Source organism: Vanellus vanellus, assembly GCF_965231255.1.
Source record: "Vanellus vanellus genome assembly, chromosome: 2".
NCBI lineage: Eukaryota > Metazoa > Chordata > Aves > Charadriiformes > Charadriidae > Vanellus > Vanellus vanellus.
The window spans coordinates 140,506,446-140,521,844 of NC_138906.1; the positions used below are offsets into that span (position 1 = coordinate 140,506,446).

General features: G+C 41.0%; 1 protein-coding gene across 1 annotated transcript; it reads left to right on the top strand.

The window, feature by feature from the left end:
- Positions 1 to 1,340: 1,340 nt before the first annotated feature.
- On the top strand, positions 1,341 to 15,012 carry LOC309686417 (carbonic anhydrase 3-like). The gene is made up of 7 exons (XM_082499071.1): positions 1,341 to 1,399; positions 1,479 to 1,676; positions 4,812 to 4,930; positions 6,854 to 6,946; positions 8,791 to 8,856; positions 11,347 to 11,502; positions 12,693 to 15,012. Exons 1-7 carry the CDS (start codon positions 1,363 to 1,365, stop codon positions 12,810 to 12,812), a joined length of 789 nt encoding a protein of 262 aa, XP_082355197.1. The 5' UTR covers positions 1,341 to 1,362; the 3' UTR covers positions 12,813 to 15,012.
- The last annotated feature ends 387 nt before the right edge of the window (positions 15,013 to 15,399 follow it).

Consider the following 15,399-nt stretch of genomic DNA (forward strand, 5'->3'; position numbering starts at 1 on the left):
GGTTTGGGGACATGAAATATGACCAAATTGATCTCAGGCTGTGTGCATTGCAGCTTCTCAACCTTTTCCCTGTACCTCACCAATAAAAAGGGTTTACAGCCTCTCAAAGCTGCAGATTTATTTCCATGCTACTTTCCAGTGCTGATGGGTACAAGGAGCATTTGAGCAAGTTCGTTGCAACTATGTTGGAAATCTCCATGGTTCGCGATGCTTCTTGGCTGGCTCCCAAATATTTCGCTTGGGATATTATTTAGCTCGAGGTATGTAGTCTGAGGTAGTATTTAGCTCGAGGTAGATACAGTTGCAGCAGTGACAACATGGACTGACAAAGCCAAGGGGGACTGTGGCGAAGCTGGCATTTGAAAGAAAAGCTTTGAGTATTCGACATAGATGTGGAGACAAAGCCAACTAACACAACCGCACTGATCACTAACTCTCCATCATCTGAAAAAACAGCTGTTTTCCTGACCGAAATATCGACTGCTAAGTTGCCTAACGTGAGAAACGCATTTGGTGTAAAGCTCCCTGCTCGAAGGAGAACCCACGAGACAATGCCAAACCCGAGTTTGACCGAGCAGCCAGGAATGGCCTCCTTTGGAGCTGGCAGAGGCTGGCTTTGTGTTAACGGCGTGGTTTTGCGGGCTGTGAGGTTTCCTTCCAGGCAGATAAAGCGCCTTTCGGAGCTGTTAAAGGGGAGCACTTGTGAGAGCGGTGAATCCGCAGCTCTGGAGCCTGCCCGCCCTGGGAGCTCATCCAAACCCAACCGGGGGTGGACTTCACGCCTGCGGCACTGCCCACAGAGGGGAAAACCGGGCTGGGGGACTGCGTTGCTTTCTGGCTGGTTCCTCTCTCCCCCTGTCTCTGCAGCAGCTCAGCTCTCCACGCAGGTATTCCTCCAGTCCCGACTCTGTGACCCTCCCTTCAGGGGCTGCGGGGCCTTCCCGCCATTTCTGCCTCAGGTTCAGCCTCTGCTGCCCTTCCCCCCTCCCCTCCCGTCCCGCCTGCCCTCCTCAGGCCCTCCTCGCCCCCTCTTTGCCGGGGCAGGGCGGGCTGAGGGAGGGGGGGGTTGAAGGGAGGCAGCCGATGGGTCCCGCCAGCATCCCTCTGCCTCGTCCGACGGGGGCGGGGGAGAGAAAATGGCTCTACCCGCCCCCGCGGCTCCCCACCACCCTCTCAGCCCTGCCGCCTCCCGCCGTCGCCCTCCCCCTGCCCGCCCACCCCTCAGGGGAGGACACGGAGCCGCGGCGGTCTATAAAAAGTCCCCCGGGTCGGTGAGGGAAGGAAGGGGGGAGGGAGGAGGGCAGCTATCCGTCGCCAGAACCGCCGGGGGAGGGTGAGGGACGGGGCGCGGGCAGCGGCGCCATGGCCCAGTCCGTGTGGGGCTACGACAGCGACAACGGTGAGTGGGGAGACGCGGGGCTGGGCCGGGGTCGAGCCGGGGCAACATCTCCTTGCCTTTCCCCACCCCACCCCCGCAGGACCCGAGCGCTGGCATGAGAACTACCCCATGGCCAAGGGGGACAAGCAGTCGCCCATCGAGATCGACAGCAAAGAGGTGCGGCACGACAGCTCTCTCTCCCCATGGCACGCCAGCTATGATCCCGGGGCGGCGAAAACCATCCTGAACAACGGGCGCACCTGCCGAGTCGTCTTCGACGACACTTTCGACCGATCAGGTCAGTTTGCGGTTTGGCTTTTTTGGGGCTGGCTAGGAAGGGAGGTTTGCGAAGCGCTGGGAGTCGAAATGCGTCGCACGGTACCCAGGCCTACGCAGATTGGCAGAGGAAAGTCATCCGGGTATGTAAAAAAGGTGCTCACGGAGTTTTTTTCTGGTGGATCTGTCCATTCTTAGGCCCACCACAGGTGGGACAGGGAGGCTGCAGCTGCAGGGGGAGCCCTAAAATACAGGCTCAGGTGGAAGGTGGGCTTCTCCTGCCCACGTCACCTTCTTCAATGTGGACACAGCATCCTCAGGTTTTGTGTAAGGAGAGAGAGTGTCACCCAGAGGGGTGCAGTGCATCCCCTGAGGCACTTCATGAACACAAAACTCCTGTCTTTCCACCCACTGACCTCGATTTCTTCTGTTTGTATGAGGATTCTTCAGAGCCTTCGCAGCCTGGAAAAAGCTACGAAGATAGCATTTCTGAAAATAGCATTTCATAGCTTCTGGAAAGCTATGAAATGTCTTTGTTATTTAATTGAGGGAGAGCAGTCTCGCTTCTCTAAGTCAAATTGTTCAAAACTTGATACAAGAGCTGTAGCAGTGTGTAGTTCCTAATGCAGACAGGCAACAACAGTCAAAATGAATACTAAATTTACAATACAGTATAATGTGAAGACATCTCAAGAGCATGCAATATCGATCAGTCCTTTATCAAGAAAGCAAGCAATTTAATTAGTGGAAAGCATTTACTTTCCATTGTATTTTTCTGCATCTGCTTTGATGGCATTTGTATTGGGATTTTGTTCATAGTAAGCTATGTAATTAATGAAATATATCAGCAGTACATTGAAAGATAACTATCTCTTGTTTATCTTGATGAGCTCATTGTTTCCTTGAACTCCTTTATTTACCATTACAGCTACCTGTTATTGTTCCACCTCTAGCAGATGGAATCTAAACTATTTAGGACAGGGACCATCTCTTTGTTATGTATTTGTAGGATGCTTTAGTATTTATTACCACAGTTTCTATGCAGTGGCCTCAGACAAATCATAAATTGCACTTTTGTTATAACACAGAATGCTCTTCCACAAGCACTGCATAAAATTAATGCCTTGACTGAAAGCATGGGAAGTAAATTGATTATGAACCTTTTCACATGGCAGTTCTGCTCTGTCTTTGCAGCTTCCTAAAGGCTGAAATGTTTAGACAAGAACATTGCCTAAACTCTGCTCAAAACCACATCTGCTCAGGGAACTGTTTTGGAGAAAGACCCTGATTTGGCCAAGCAGAGTGCAGCCCTTGGTGCAGCCCTTCCTCTAAATCATCTTCCCACTGTTCCCTCCCTGCCTCTCTCCTCCCCATCATCTCTGTTGTCCCTGTGGACACCCAGTGTGCACCTTCATTCCCTGCAGCTGTTACTAACTTTCTGCTGCCTGTTGGACTACTTAGGGCTCAAGCCTTTCATAGGGAATTAAATGCAATGTTTGACAGCTCTGAAAAACCACATGAGAAGCATTTCCTAAACATTTTATTACCTTCATTTGTTGGCTTCTGGGATGGCAGGAGCTGAGGATAAGTAGTAGTCACAGGCCCGATTTTAATTGGAAAAAAGAAATCTAGCTTGAAGATAGCCTTTTTTTGATCTAATCACATAGAAAATTTTGAATGTTGAAAAGATTTATTTTTATGCTAGAGAGATCTGTATACTGTTATGAAGTGCTGTTTCCAAGTGCTTCACAGTATTTGAGCTCTGGAAAGGGCCATCTGTAAGAAATGACTGCTAAATGAATTTCCAACTCTGATATTGATGTAGCTTGCAAATGTAGGTAGATCACATAAATTCAACTCCTGAGAGTTCCTGATTCCTCTGGTTCCAGTGTGAAATGGCAGGCAAATACTTCTGAGGATTGGGCCATAGAGTCTGCCTTATTTTTCCGATAAGCAAAAGTGAAACAATAATAATAATAATGACATCTTTTCCATTGAAGGCTTCTACAGAAGACTTACTCAATACTGTATTGAGTTAGTTATGATAATTTATTTATGTATGAACAAACAAAAAATAAGAGGATCTGCATGCCTAAAACTCAACACAGTGCCTTGTTTCTGCCCCCCCAATGGCTGTGACACCTACCAACTAAAAAGAAACTGCAAAGTTAAACCTCTTGCTCTATATAGGTATTCCAACACATATGATAGCAAGAATTAATTTGAGACCGTTGGCCACAAGAGGATTTAAATATTACTTCAATGTTAACTTTGAACTTCAGAGCTATTGGTAGAAGTTCAAACTTGAATGCTATTTAAACAAGGTCTTCTGGCACTGCACTTGAACTGCATTATCAGCTTTCTGTGTAAGGAAACACGTCTCATTCCTGCCTTAGGTAATGAATGAAAAATGTATTTGAGAGCTTATCTTCTAAGCAGTCCCTGCTCAAAAGAATCCCCAAACTGAGAGAGCAGGTGTGATGTTTCGAAAGTCAGAGTTGATGCAAACTGTCAGACTGATGCATGGTCAGCATTATTTGGCTAAGAACATCAGAAATAATAGCTTCTTAATTTGTTTCATTGGTGGCAATGTTAATGTGGAATATAGCTTTTGCTTGCTCAAGAATACTTTTCTAACTCATTTGACCTAGACTCTTTTCTCTCACTTTCAGGAAATAGGTCCTTTTTTTTATAAGCAGCAAACTGTGCTGCAACCACTGTTAAGTTGTCTGAACTGTAAAAGGTACACCAGTCATGGTACACTTCAAAGCACCTTTGGGTTAATTTCACACTCCTATCCCCAACCATTTCACAACAGATCATTTTCATGACAAGAATCAGCTGTGAATACCTTCCTTCTCTCTCCACATCAGGAGCTATAGTGTGTCCACTTTCCAAAAGGGGCTTGTTGGACTTCTGGGGTTTGAATCTGTGGTTGACTCACAGCAGCTTCCACAGTTTTCACATCAAACAGAACTCTTCCTGAGTGATAACAGAATTCATCCCCAATCTTGCAAACTGGTGAGTGTTGTGACCCCCACTGCAATCAGTGGGATTTGCTAGAGGTGTTCCACACTTTCAAAGTACAGGTCCACATTCAATAAACGTCTACGCCAGCGTTTTGTAGGTGAGTGTTGATGTGGGTTATCAATTGCAGTGCTGCGAGGTGGGCCGCTCACAGGAGCCTACAGGCTGCGCCAGCTTCACTTGCATTGGGGTTCCTCTGATGACCATGGCTCTGAGCATGTTATAGATGGGGTGAAATATGCAGCAGAGGTAGGACTTATTTTTAATAGTAGTATCCAGTACTAACTGGAATTTGACTGCTTGTGCATCTCAACAGATTAACCATTCTCCTTTTGCAAGTATTTAGCTATGGATATTTTCTAAAATCTGTCTATGCAACTTGTGAATATTCATCAGTGTGCAGTGGAATGAGTTACATCTGCCAACTAATGCATCTTTGCAAGTATATACTAACATGGAATTTATTTCTTTTTGAGTTTTTGCTGGTATTTTAGAGTGTTTTTAAAATATTTGAGACAAAGTGATCTGTTATTGACAAATAGGAATATCTGTTTTCTGCTGATATTTTTTGGCTTTTAGCCATTTTTGGTATAACTTCAATTACTAAGTTAGTTTCAGAAAGCATTATTAATGAATAGAAAAACTTGCTAAATGCACATTTGGTAATTAGATCCACCTTAGAACCGATTCAGAGTGGTAAAGAGTATCTTCTGTTTCTGAACACCCGCACTTTAAAATATTTGTGTTTATTTTTGGGAACTGTGGAAAACAGATATTTGTGTCTTTTTTTTTTTTTTTAATGTAAACTACTGCACTATTGTCCAAATTTGCTAAAATTAATGGCTGCTCTAGGCCCTGAAGACTTCTTCAAGTAATAAATATAAGTGAATTCACTATTGATGCTAGTGAATTACTAGCAAATGTTACCTCCTTCTTCCGTCTTATTTGAGAATAGGCTCAAAATACTTGTCTACACCCACAAAAAGTCTGCAGTAGTGTTTTCCTGCCTCACACCTATAGACTCAATGTACAGACCTTACAGGGGTTTTGCCCACCTGTCATAGGAGAAAATTCAGGTGGATGTTTTGCAGGGTCAGCATTCACAAGCCTGCAGAGATGACTGTGAGTGATGGTGTGGGGTGTTTTTGCCCCATTCCTTAGCCACAGCCAAACTATGTTGGTGTTCTACTTTCTTTGGATGATTAAACAGACAAATTCTGCTTCCTCAAGCTATTTCTTGGTTAGTTCAAGCACAGACTTTCTACTTTGCTTTTGGCTGCAGTACTCAGATATTTTTTGGAAGGAGGAGAAAGCCTGGAATGTATTAAATTGTGCTAGAATGCAACCAAAGATATATGGCTGCTCCACCTTTATCCTTAGCAATGATATCCTTATCCTAAAGAGAAAAGCAAGGGAGAGCAATACATTAATTTATATTCAGGATAAATTATTTTGTCGTTGTTTTAAATAATTGTTACTGTGCTTAAAAAAAACCCAACTGTTAAAAATTAAAGACTTCTATTGTTTTGTATGGCACTATGTTCCAGACACTACTTATTTTGAGATCCCACACTGTTGGTTGCAGAATCTCTAGCTATATGCAGGAGCCAGAGATTTTCTGGAAGAAGATGTAAAAACTTGAAATATATCCTGAAAATACAGCAATGTTGAAAGTAGAAACGAGAAAGAAATGTCAGGTTACTATCTCCACTCCTTTCCAGTACAATGTGTTGAAAGTAGTAAGAAACAATAACGTGTACTACACACAACTCGGTGTAAATTCTTGAACTGTGATATATATAAGACAAAGATCTAAAAATCTACTTGAGATGAAGTGCATGTCAGGAAGTGTTTTATGCACTGCATGTGTGCATGTCACATGCATGGATTAAACTATTTACAGCTAAATTGTCTGATTAATTTTTAAATTTATTGTGTGGTAAACTCCATTTTCTTTCTTGTATGCTTCAATTAAATGCTAAGTGATGCTTTATAGAAAGTGTGAGCGTATGGAAGCATGGGAACAGGAATAGGAAATACTTACTAATAGTTTTCTTTTTCATGTCCATTCCTTTACTTACTGTGTACTGGCAACTTCTTAACGTAAAAGCCTGTAAGATTGCACTGTTGGCAATTTCTTGCATTTATGACTGAGGTTTCATTGCTTTTTAGTTACATATGGTGCACTGGAATCCAAAACACGGTAATTTTGCTGGAGCTTTGAAACAACCTGATGGTGTGGCTGTTGTGGGCATTTTTCTGAAAGTAAGTAGCAAATATTCAGTCTTTATAATTTCCTGTATTTTTTTGTCTTTCTCTAGTGCCAGGGGAAAAGTTCCTATTGTTTTTCCCTGCAGTGTATCATTTTCAGGAAAACATTCAAAATTATGTACAGACTGAAGTCACATATGTCTTTGGCCCCTCCAGATTCCATGCACTAACCCATTCAAAGCCAACTTCTGACACCATACGTGGCACCAGTGGCACATATCACGGGTGGTATTGAACAAGAGACACACAACTTCAAGCCTGGGACACTTGCTAACTGTCTCTGATAGCTGACCAGCTCTTTGCTGTAGTATGTACTGGGTGAGGAGGACAGTCTGTATAGGGAGAGTGTTTCCTCCTGCCCCTTGTCTGCTAGCAGGTATTCTATCTGCCTGTCAGCAAGGTTATGTTGGCTGATTCCCTTCTTTGGTCTCTTGCTGATGCCCACATAAGCTGGGAATCAAAAAGAAAGAATTGATGGTAAAAGAAGTTCAGTGAACATTTTAACCTTGAAATACAGCAGCTTCATAACATAAACTTAATAGAAAGAAAGGAAGCCTAGTATCAAATCTGCATGTGGCCTAGGACTCTGAGAAACACTGACAGGCGGACAACCTAATAGTGTGGCTATGTGGCTATCATTTTACCTGCAGGTGGGCTTTTCAGCTTGAACCACAGTATTGGACAATAGCTCTGCTTTTCTTGTTTTAGCAGTAGTAAACTGCATTCGTACAAGCAATAGTAAGTATCACAGAATCACAGAATCATCAGAGTTGGAAGGGACCTCTAGAGATCATCTAGTCCAACTCCCAAGTAGTTGTAATTAATTTTGCCACAGTGTCCCCCTACAGGCTAGATCCAATGTCATTTTAATTCTGTTTACTGTGAGCCAGCCTGACCTTTTTTGTTGTGGTTAGTTTAAACTGAAAGTGACAGAAGGTCAGCACCTGTCCAGATTCTCCCCTATGGCTATGTCCTTCAATTATTCTTCCTTTGTAATTTCTTTTGGTCTATTTTAGGCTAAAGCTTTATCTTGTAAAATGCAACTTATAAAGTATAACATTATGTTCCTATTAACCATGCTAAGGTCAGCTAAAAGGTCTAGAAAAGTAAGTAGTATCACTATATCTTCTCTGGCCTTCTTTCCCTGTTTCCTTCTTGCTCTTTGATGTAGAAGCCATTGTTTTGCTCTGGGCTTGTCATGTTCCATGACTGTGGTTTTGCATATTGCTAAAATAGAGATTGAATATCTATTTTGGAACAAGACATGGCAATAACAGCATGTCCTATGCATGCTGTCTTCACTCTTCTGGGATGCAGAGCCATGTCAAAGCTTTTGGAGGTGCTGAACGTCACAAACACAGGCAATAAAGTGACCCCATAGCTTGGGGAGGTCATGACACGAATCTTATCATATGTCTTACATCAAGTCTGATCTGACTGCATATGTGCTGCAGAATATTTGAAGCGTCTGCAGGAACTCCAGCTCTTCTGACTATCAACACTTTGCTTTGTGCTCATATATCTCACAGTGGTTGTGGGTTGCTTTCAAACCAGGAGCCAAATGCTAGGCCCCGGAGGGTGTAGATGACGCTATCTGAGCACACTATTTATTCCTCAGACAGTGGGAGATGCCTTGTTAGAGTCCTTCAACACATTTTTGAACTGCAAAGCAAGCTACTCGAGTCTGCTATTCCGGATGTTCTTTTAACACACACCATTTTGTGTACTGGATGTTCTGAGAGTACTGCTGCCTAACTTGACAGATGGGATGTACTGCATTTCTTTCAAATACTGGGGAACATGATGTAAAAATACAGTACTTGTGCTTTGCATTACAGGTTGGAAAAACTCCCAAACCAGAGATGAAGAGAATTCTTGAAGAAATCGATAACATTAAGACCAAGGTATCAAAACTATTTTTGTAAAGTAATGTAGTTGAAAAGCAGCAGAAGCAGAAATCAGAAGTTCAGATTCACTTTTTGGCATCATTCTGATACCTAAGAGTAGCACCAGACATGATGCATTGGGGTGTGGAGGAGGACATTTTCTTTTACTTAAGTAAACATATAAGACCTCAATTCTGTAAGTATTCCTGTTGTAGAGAATCTTGTATCAATCCTTGCAAGCACAATTGATAGTCTTATTGATACTGCTCTGTAAAATTATGCTAGTGTGGAAATATCAAGAAGAAATGAAAAGCTTTTTGAATCTGAGGACAGCAGTGGCCAAAACAACCAGAAATTTAGTTAGCCTGAAATGAGAAGAAACTAGTAGGAATGATGGAGCAAGCTCCTAGTCAGCATAAGGGAAATTAAAAACTTCATTAGTTTTAAGATGGAACTGAATTCGCTTATGAAATGCATTACACAGTACAGTTTCTGTACCAGTCATAGGTTCTGTATTCCTATCATACTAGCACAAATACCATTGCAAACCTATTCTAAACCGTTTTCCAGCTTAATTAACATTCTAAGGACCAAAGTCCATACCTATTGCATAGATACAACTGCAGGAGTTATTTGCAGAGAATTGTGATACTGCTCACTTCTTCTTCATGATTAACTTTACCATTCTAATGATGCTAAAAGAAAACTCCAATTTTATTTGACATTGAACATACCACCAGATCACCACAGCTGAATTTTACAAATTTTGTAAGCATTTTCTTCCAAATTTAGCAGAATTTCTTGCATTTAATTTATGTATGTATGTACTGCCATTGCTGTGCAGGTCTGAGCCTGAAGTCTGTTCTCTTCTCACTCAGTCATACTAATTTTATTTTTTTAACCTTTTGTTAGTCTTCAGATACAATTCAATTCCTGCTGCTGAAGGAACTGAAGGTCATTTTTTTTTGCCCGACATATTGCTCCCCCTGTTGTTTCAATGATACCTGTCTTGATACAGACACAGCTTTCTCTCATAATCCCCGTATCATTTTTTTTTGCCATTTACATGCAGAAGAGCTTTGCCACAGTTAACAAAAGGTTGATCAATCACCCTATGAAACACTGTGTCATACAATGATGACAAGATGGGCAGTGATGTCCACTCCATTACATTCTATCTGAGATGCCTAACAGGAGATTTTATGACTTCTAAGAGCGAAAAAATAGAATTCTGATTTCCTGCATGCAGATATTTTCTGTAGTGGTTCTGGAAAAAGCAACAGTTGAAGAAAAGCAGAGAAAGATAGGTGCATATACAAACAACTACATCTTGTATTTTATCTGTTATACTTACTTTCTTTCCTGTGATCACGTACATTTTACCAAGATTACTTATTTTTCAGGAAAGATTAATGGATGGTATCACCAGTGTATTTATCACACATGCAACTTCAATTGCTATGGTGCATTACAGGCAGAGGAGTTTCTTGGACACTGCACTGTATTTACTGAAAAAGAACAATTTTGTTTGTGAAGTTATTTGCAAACTCATATTGAACTTGCAAAATAGTTTTATCGGGAAGATTTATTTGTAGTCTTGATGTTATTCTTTCTACCCATATTTTGTGCAAGGATGTGTGAAAAAGATTTCAGCTTCTCCCATTGCACTTGGTAGGGTTATACTCTGTTCCCGTCTAGGGAAGATTCACCATGATAGAAGAAGGAATTAGGAATAACAGATTTTGCTTTCCAGAACTGCATCCTAAACACCAGTTGAGAACTAAACTTTCTTGTTTAGTTCTTGTCACCCTGAGGGGACAAGGAAGTCTCATCACAGTCCTGTGGAGATTTTCTCTTGAGTATCCTATTTGGTGGAAAAGAAGAACTTCTCAGCAAATGTCTGGTGTCTGCTGTTCTCCTGTGTCTGGCGATAATCTGCTTTAGTTGTAAGACATTCAGGACCCAGTACTCTTCCAGGAAATATTTTATTTTTTTCCTTTGAGTGTAATACTGCCAACAAAAAGATTGAGACACCATGACAATGTAATTAGAACACAGTTCTGGGAGGAGAGAGATGCAGATTTAAATTCCTTCAGATAGAGAAGACTGTAACGAATCTGGGATAAATGCCTGGCCACTGTTCTACTGGATAGAAAGGGTACTGGTACCTGCAGTGCCACAGTCTGCAGTGCCACAGACTTTAACTTTTATCCTAAGTGACCCAAAATAATAATAAAAAAAATTATAATTCCAGAATAGAAAAATATAACAATGAATTTGCTTTGGTCCTACACAATTCAGTTTGTAATTTCTTTTAATTTATTAGTGGAATCAAAATGTCAGTTATTATTAATTGCGGGGCAAATGCTTGACAGGAAGAAAAGGAGATCAATATTGTGCATGAATCTTGATATTTAATTACTTCCTTTATAATAACATAGATACTGATCTCTTTTAAGATGCATATCCTTAGAGTTACTGTAGATAATTATTTTTTGTTTTTCTAAGGGGAAAGAGGCTCCTTTTCAGCACTTTGATCCTTCAATTCTTTTCCCCAAATCTCGGGACTACTGGACCTACCATGGTTCATTCACTACACCCCCCTGTGAGGAGTGCATCACTTGGATTCTCTTGAGGGAGCCGATTGAAGTCAGCCCAGACCAGGTAAACTCCAGCTATTTCTGCTACTCCTTTACCCGTTCTTAGCAGTGTCTCAGTATGTCAGTGTGATGATTTGCAAGCCTTATGTTACCTTGCCTTTTTTTTTTTTTATAAGGAAAGCTTTAGCTGAGGATGGTGAGAAATTCCCTGCAGAACTGACTGTTGAAATGGACTGTAAAACTGACCTTGAGAATCAGGCTGTCTTCCTAGACACCTTCTGGAATAGCTTTAGCAGGAGTGAGATCCTGAAGACCTGCATATGTAGAAGTGCCCCTGAACCACAAAATTCAACCATCGCAGCAGCCTCAGTTCATTCTCTGTGCTTCAGCATTAAGTGGAAATTGAGACTAACATTTAGCTGCTTTCACAGTTTAAGAAATTGCTGGTCCAGATCTTGACTTCCTAAAAGCTGTCAGTGAGAGGGATAAAACTAGCTAGAATCTGCAAACCTGAATGTTAATAGAAATTAATGTACTAATTGTATTCATATAGCTCAAATGTGCATTTACACAGGAAAAAGAATAGAGAGCCAGTCTGGATAAGGTGAACTTCTTTTTAATTATTGGGTTAAAACTTTTGGTTATTTATAATATTTTCTGTTTCAGCAGCACTAGGCAGGGTATAGCCTTTTTACTGATTTTGCTGCTTTCAGAACAGATTTACTTTGCATTCTGATGAAATAATTAACAAAGCAACACTGAATTTAAATTAATTTGGAGAACAACGGTTAAGTGCTGAATTAACGATTGAACTTAATAGTCCAGTTGGCATACGTTTCTTTGCCTTACAAAACAAAATATGAACTTCTGCAGGCCAGCTTTTTCTATCAGACTACCTTGCATAGACTTAGATGTGCATCTTCCTTCACGGATAGCCATATTTGACTGCGGTCCAGCTCCAGCAGGGTCACAGGGCCCTACTCTTTTTCCCCGTTGTGAGTGTGGGTCAGGGAAAAATCCAAAAGAAGCCCAGGCAATGGTGAGATGATGCACTGTTCTGTGGGTGAAGAGTGTGAAGATCCACAGAAACAGTGCTAGCTGTTGGGCTGAAGCAGTGTCTACCAATAATCTCTACCAGTATGCTTGTCGTTATGTAAGAAGATTCCTTTTCTGTCTTGCAGTTTGTCTAGGCATCAATGTCCTCACTGCTCTCAGGTGAATTCACATGGACACTTTAATTTTTATTCCTTGCAGATGGCAAAGCTCCGTAGCCTTTCCAAGAATGGTGAGAACGAACCTGTGAACCCACTGGTTGATAACTGGCGCCCACCTCAACCTGTGAAGGGCAGAATAGTGAGAGCCTCGTTCAAGTGATGTCTGAAGTCTCACTCTGCTGAACCTAAGTGAGAAACTCCCTGCATCCCAAAGTGTAGCTAGTTTTTGCTGTCTACTGCTTTTCCTCTGGATCCAGATCTGTGTTTCTCAGCTTGAAATTCTGAGTGGTAAAGCTGAATCTGATTTTGAAAGCAGAAAAAATACTGTATGCAAATATTAACCTTAATAAGGAAATGTAAGATATATGTGATTCTTGACCACAAATGCCTCAGTATTTGTGTTAATGTCACTTCTCTGCCATGTGGTCTTGGAATAAAAATGGGCTCAGTTTCAATATTCAGAATAAATTTCAAATGACACGTAGTAAAGGTAGAAAAATGAACCAGTAGTTCAGGAAAGCAGAAACAACAGTGGGTCAACAGTACATGAACAGGAGGTAAAATGCCTGCTCCTGCAGCATCTCCAGTATTGATCCTCCTCAGATATCCCACCTCCAGTACGAACATGCAAAGAATAAGTTCCTCTTTAACGTACCATATTTGTCCCTCCCTTTCTTGTTCATAGTTTGCTATCCAATATTAAATTAGTATTCCGTGGATTCAATCAGGTATACTCAGCTTCTGTCTGTGAAGAAGAAAAGATACCTTGCTGTCATTTCAGCATTTGCTATCTTTGCCATGTCCTGCTGCTGCCCATTGATCTTTTCTTTCACTGCTGCTGTTACTTCACCCATCCATCTGTAGAGTGCTGCTGGTATCACGTTGCCTTGTGTTTAGTATAGCAGCTTTAATATTGCTGACGGGAAAGTACCTTTCTTCCGCTGCTCTGACTGTTAGCTCCCAGGGTGATGGATTTTTAGTTTTGATGCTCTACCTGTTTTTTTTATTTCTGACATGTTAGTCTGCATATTAATAATTTTACCTATTAGGGATTTTGTTGCATATGGAAAGGGTCTTTGCGGATTACTTCTATGTGTCATTTGTCTTCTCCATTATTGAAAAATCCAGGTAAAGTCACCTAAGTGTTTGTTTATTGTGACTCTGTGTAGTTACACTCATAAGTGGAGTCTGTTTAGCTCAGTTTCTTTCAGGGGAGACAAGTCAGCTTGCACATACGATCCGAGCAAGAGAGCACTGGCAGACAGAAACTTCTATATCATCTTCCCCTGTCCTTCATCATTTATCATTTCAGCATTCTTCCTAAACAGCATAACACAAGTATCATCTAGGTTGAACCCACATGCAGACTATGTGAGGCTAAAGATCTGCTACGTTATACTTACCATCAGGGTGATTGTTCGGTATTGTACATCCAGGAGACTGGGTGGTCAAAGGTGGTGCATAAAGCCTTCTGCAAATGAAGCTTCTGGATGCTCTGTGTTCCTCTAACTCATCAGTAGGTGGCAGAGGGTGTTCTTCTGGAGATGTTGCCACAAGCACGTTCACAGCAACATTTATAAGGTATATGTCTATGTCAAAGTCTGAAAAAAGCAGGGTTACAAATGGCTAGAATAGGCATTTCCCAGTTCCCCATCACTCTTTCACTTTCCACCTTTGCTAGGAAAGCGATGCTCCAACAGGGAAGTAATGAATGGGCAACACTGGACAAATTCTGCTGTTATTAGCAGCACAATTTGGTGAGAATTCAGGAATGAAACTGAGTGCAGAGTTTGATCCTTTGTATTCATTTAGAAATGTTGGAAGAATTGCTGAATTACCATTCAGAATTAATATTTCAGTTTATTAGAAGTGTATTTTGCTTAGTATAAAGCAGTTTCATTTTAAAAACCAAGTTCATGTCAGCAGAAACTAAAGTATTGATTGTATCCTGTTTACAAATATTTTGGCACGGGCTTAATCTTATCATAAGATCAGCTTTTGATATTATGAGTGCAGCAATTGCAACTGTATTGATTTTAAGACTCTTTTAGATCTTCTTTAAACTCCTGAATCTGTACATCTTCTCAACACATAAAAATGTTTCTACAGAAAGCTCATAAGCAACATTTTTTTCTACTGTACTATGTCTTACATGTAAAATTTCTTCTCATATCCATATGCAGTTGATCTTGGTGTTGAGAAAATTTCAACACAAATAACTGAGACAAAAGTTTGAGTCTTTCTACCTTAAAGCCATTGACTGTGATGTTTTAATCTCTTGTTATTGGGGCAATAAAACAAGATTAGTTGCCTGCACTTGAAATAACAGCTTTGGTGTCTTCAGAGAACCAATAAATTGACTTACATAAAAAAATGATTTCTGGCTTTGTTTCTAATGCTGAGTGATGATTTAAAGTAACAAGAACTTACTAGAAAATCTTGCTACTCTTATTTGATACATACACTTGAAATACGAGGGTGGGCAGACAGTCTACTCATCACCTTTCTAGCTGTTGGAGTTCAGAGTAATATCTCATCCTGATTTATGTGTATTTAATCGAACAGATCCTCAAAAATATGAGACATCAGAACAGTATCACTTGTTCTCTGTTTTCAAGTACAAAAAAAGTGTTTATTTCTTGCCTGGACACAAAGATTCTCTTACATCTTCCCAAAATTCATACATTCATCTATGATCTTGAGTAACACTAGCTTGGATATGAATTTTAGTTTCTTGCAAGAAGCTC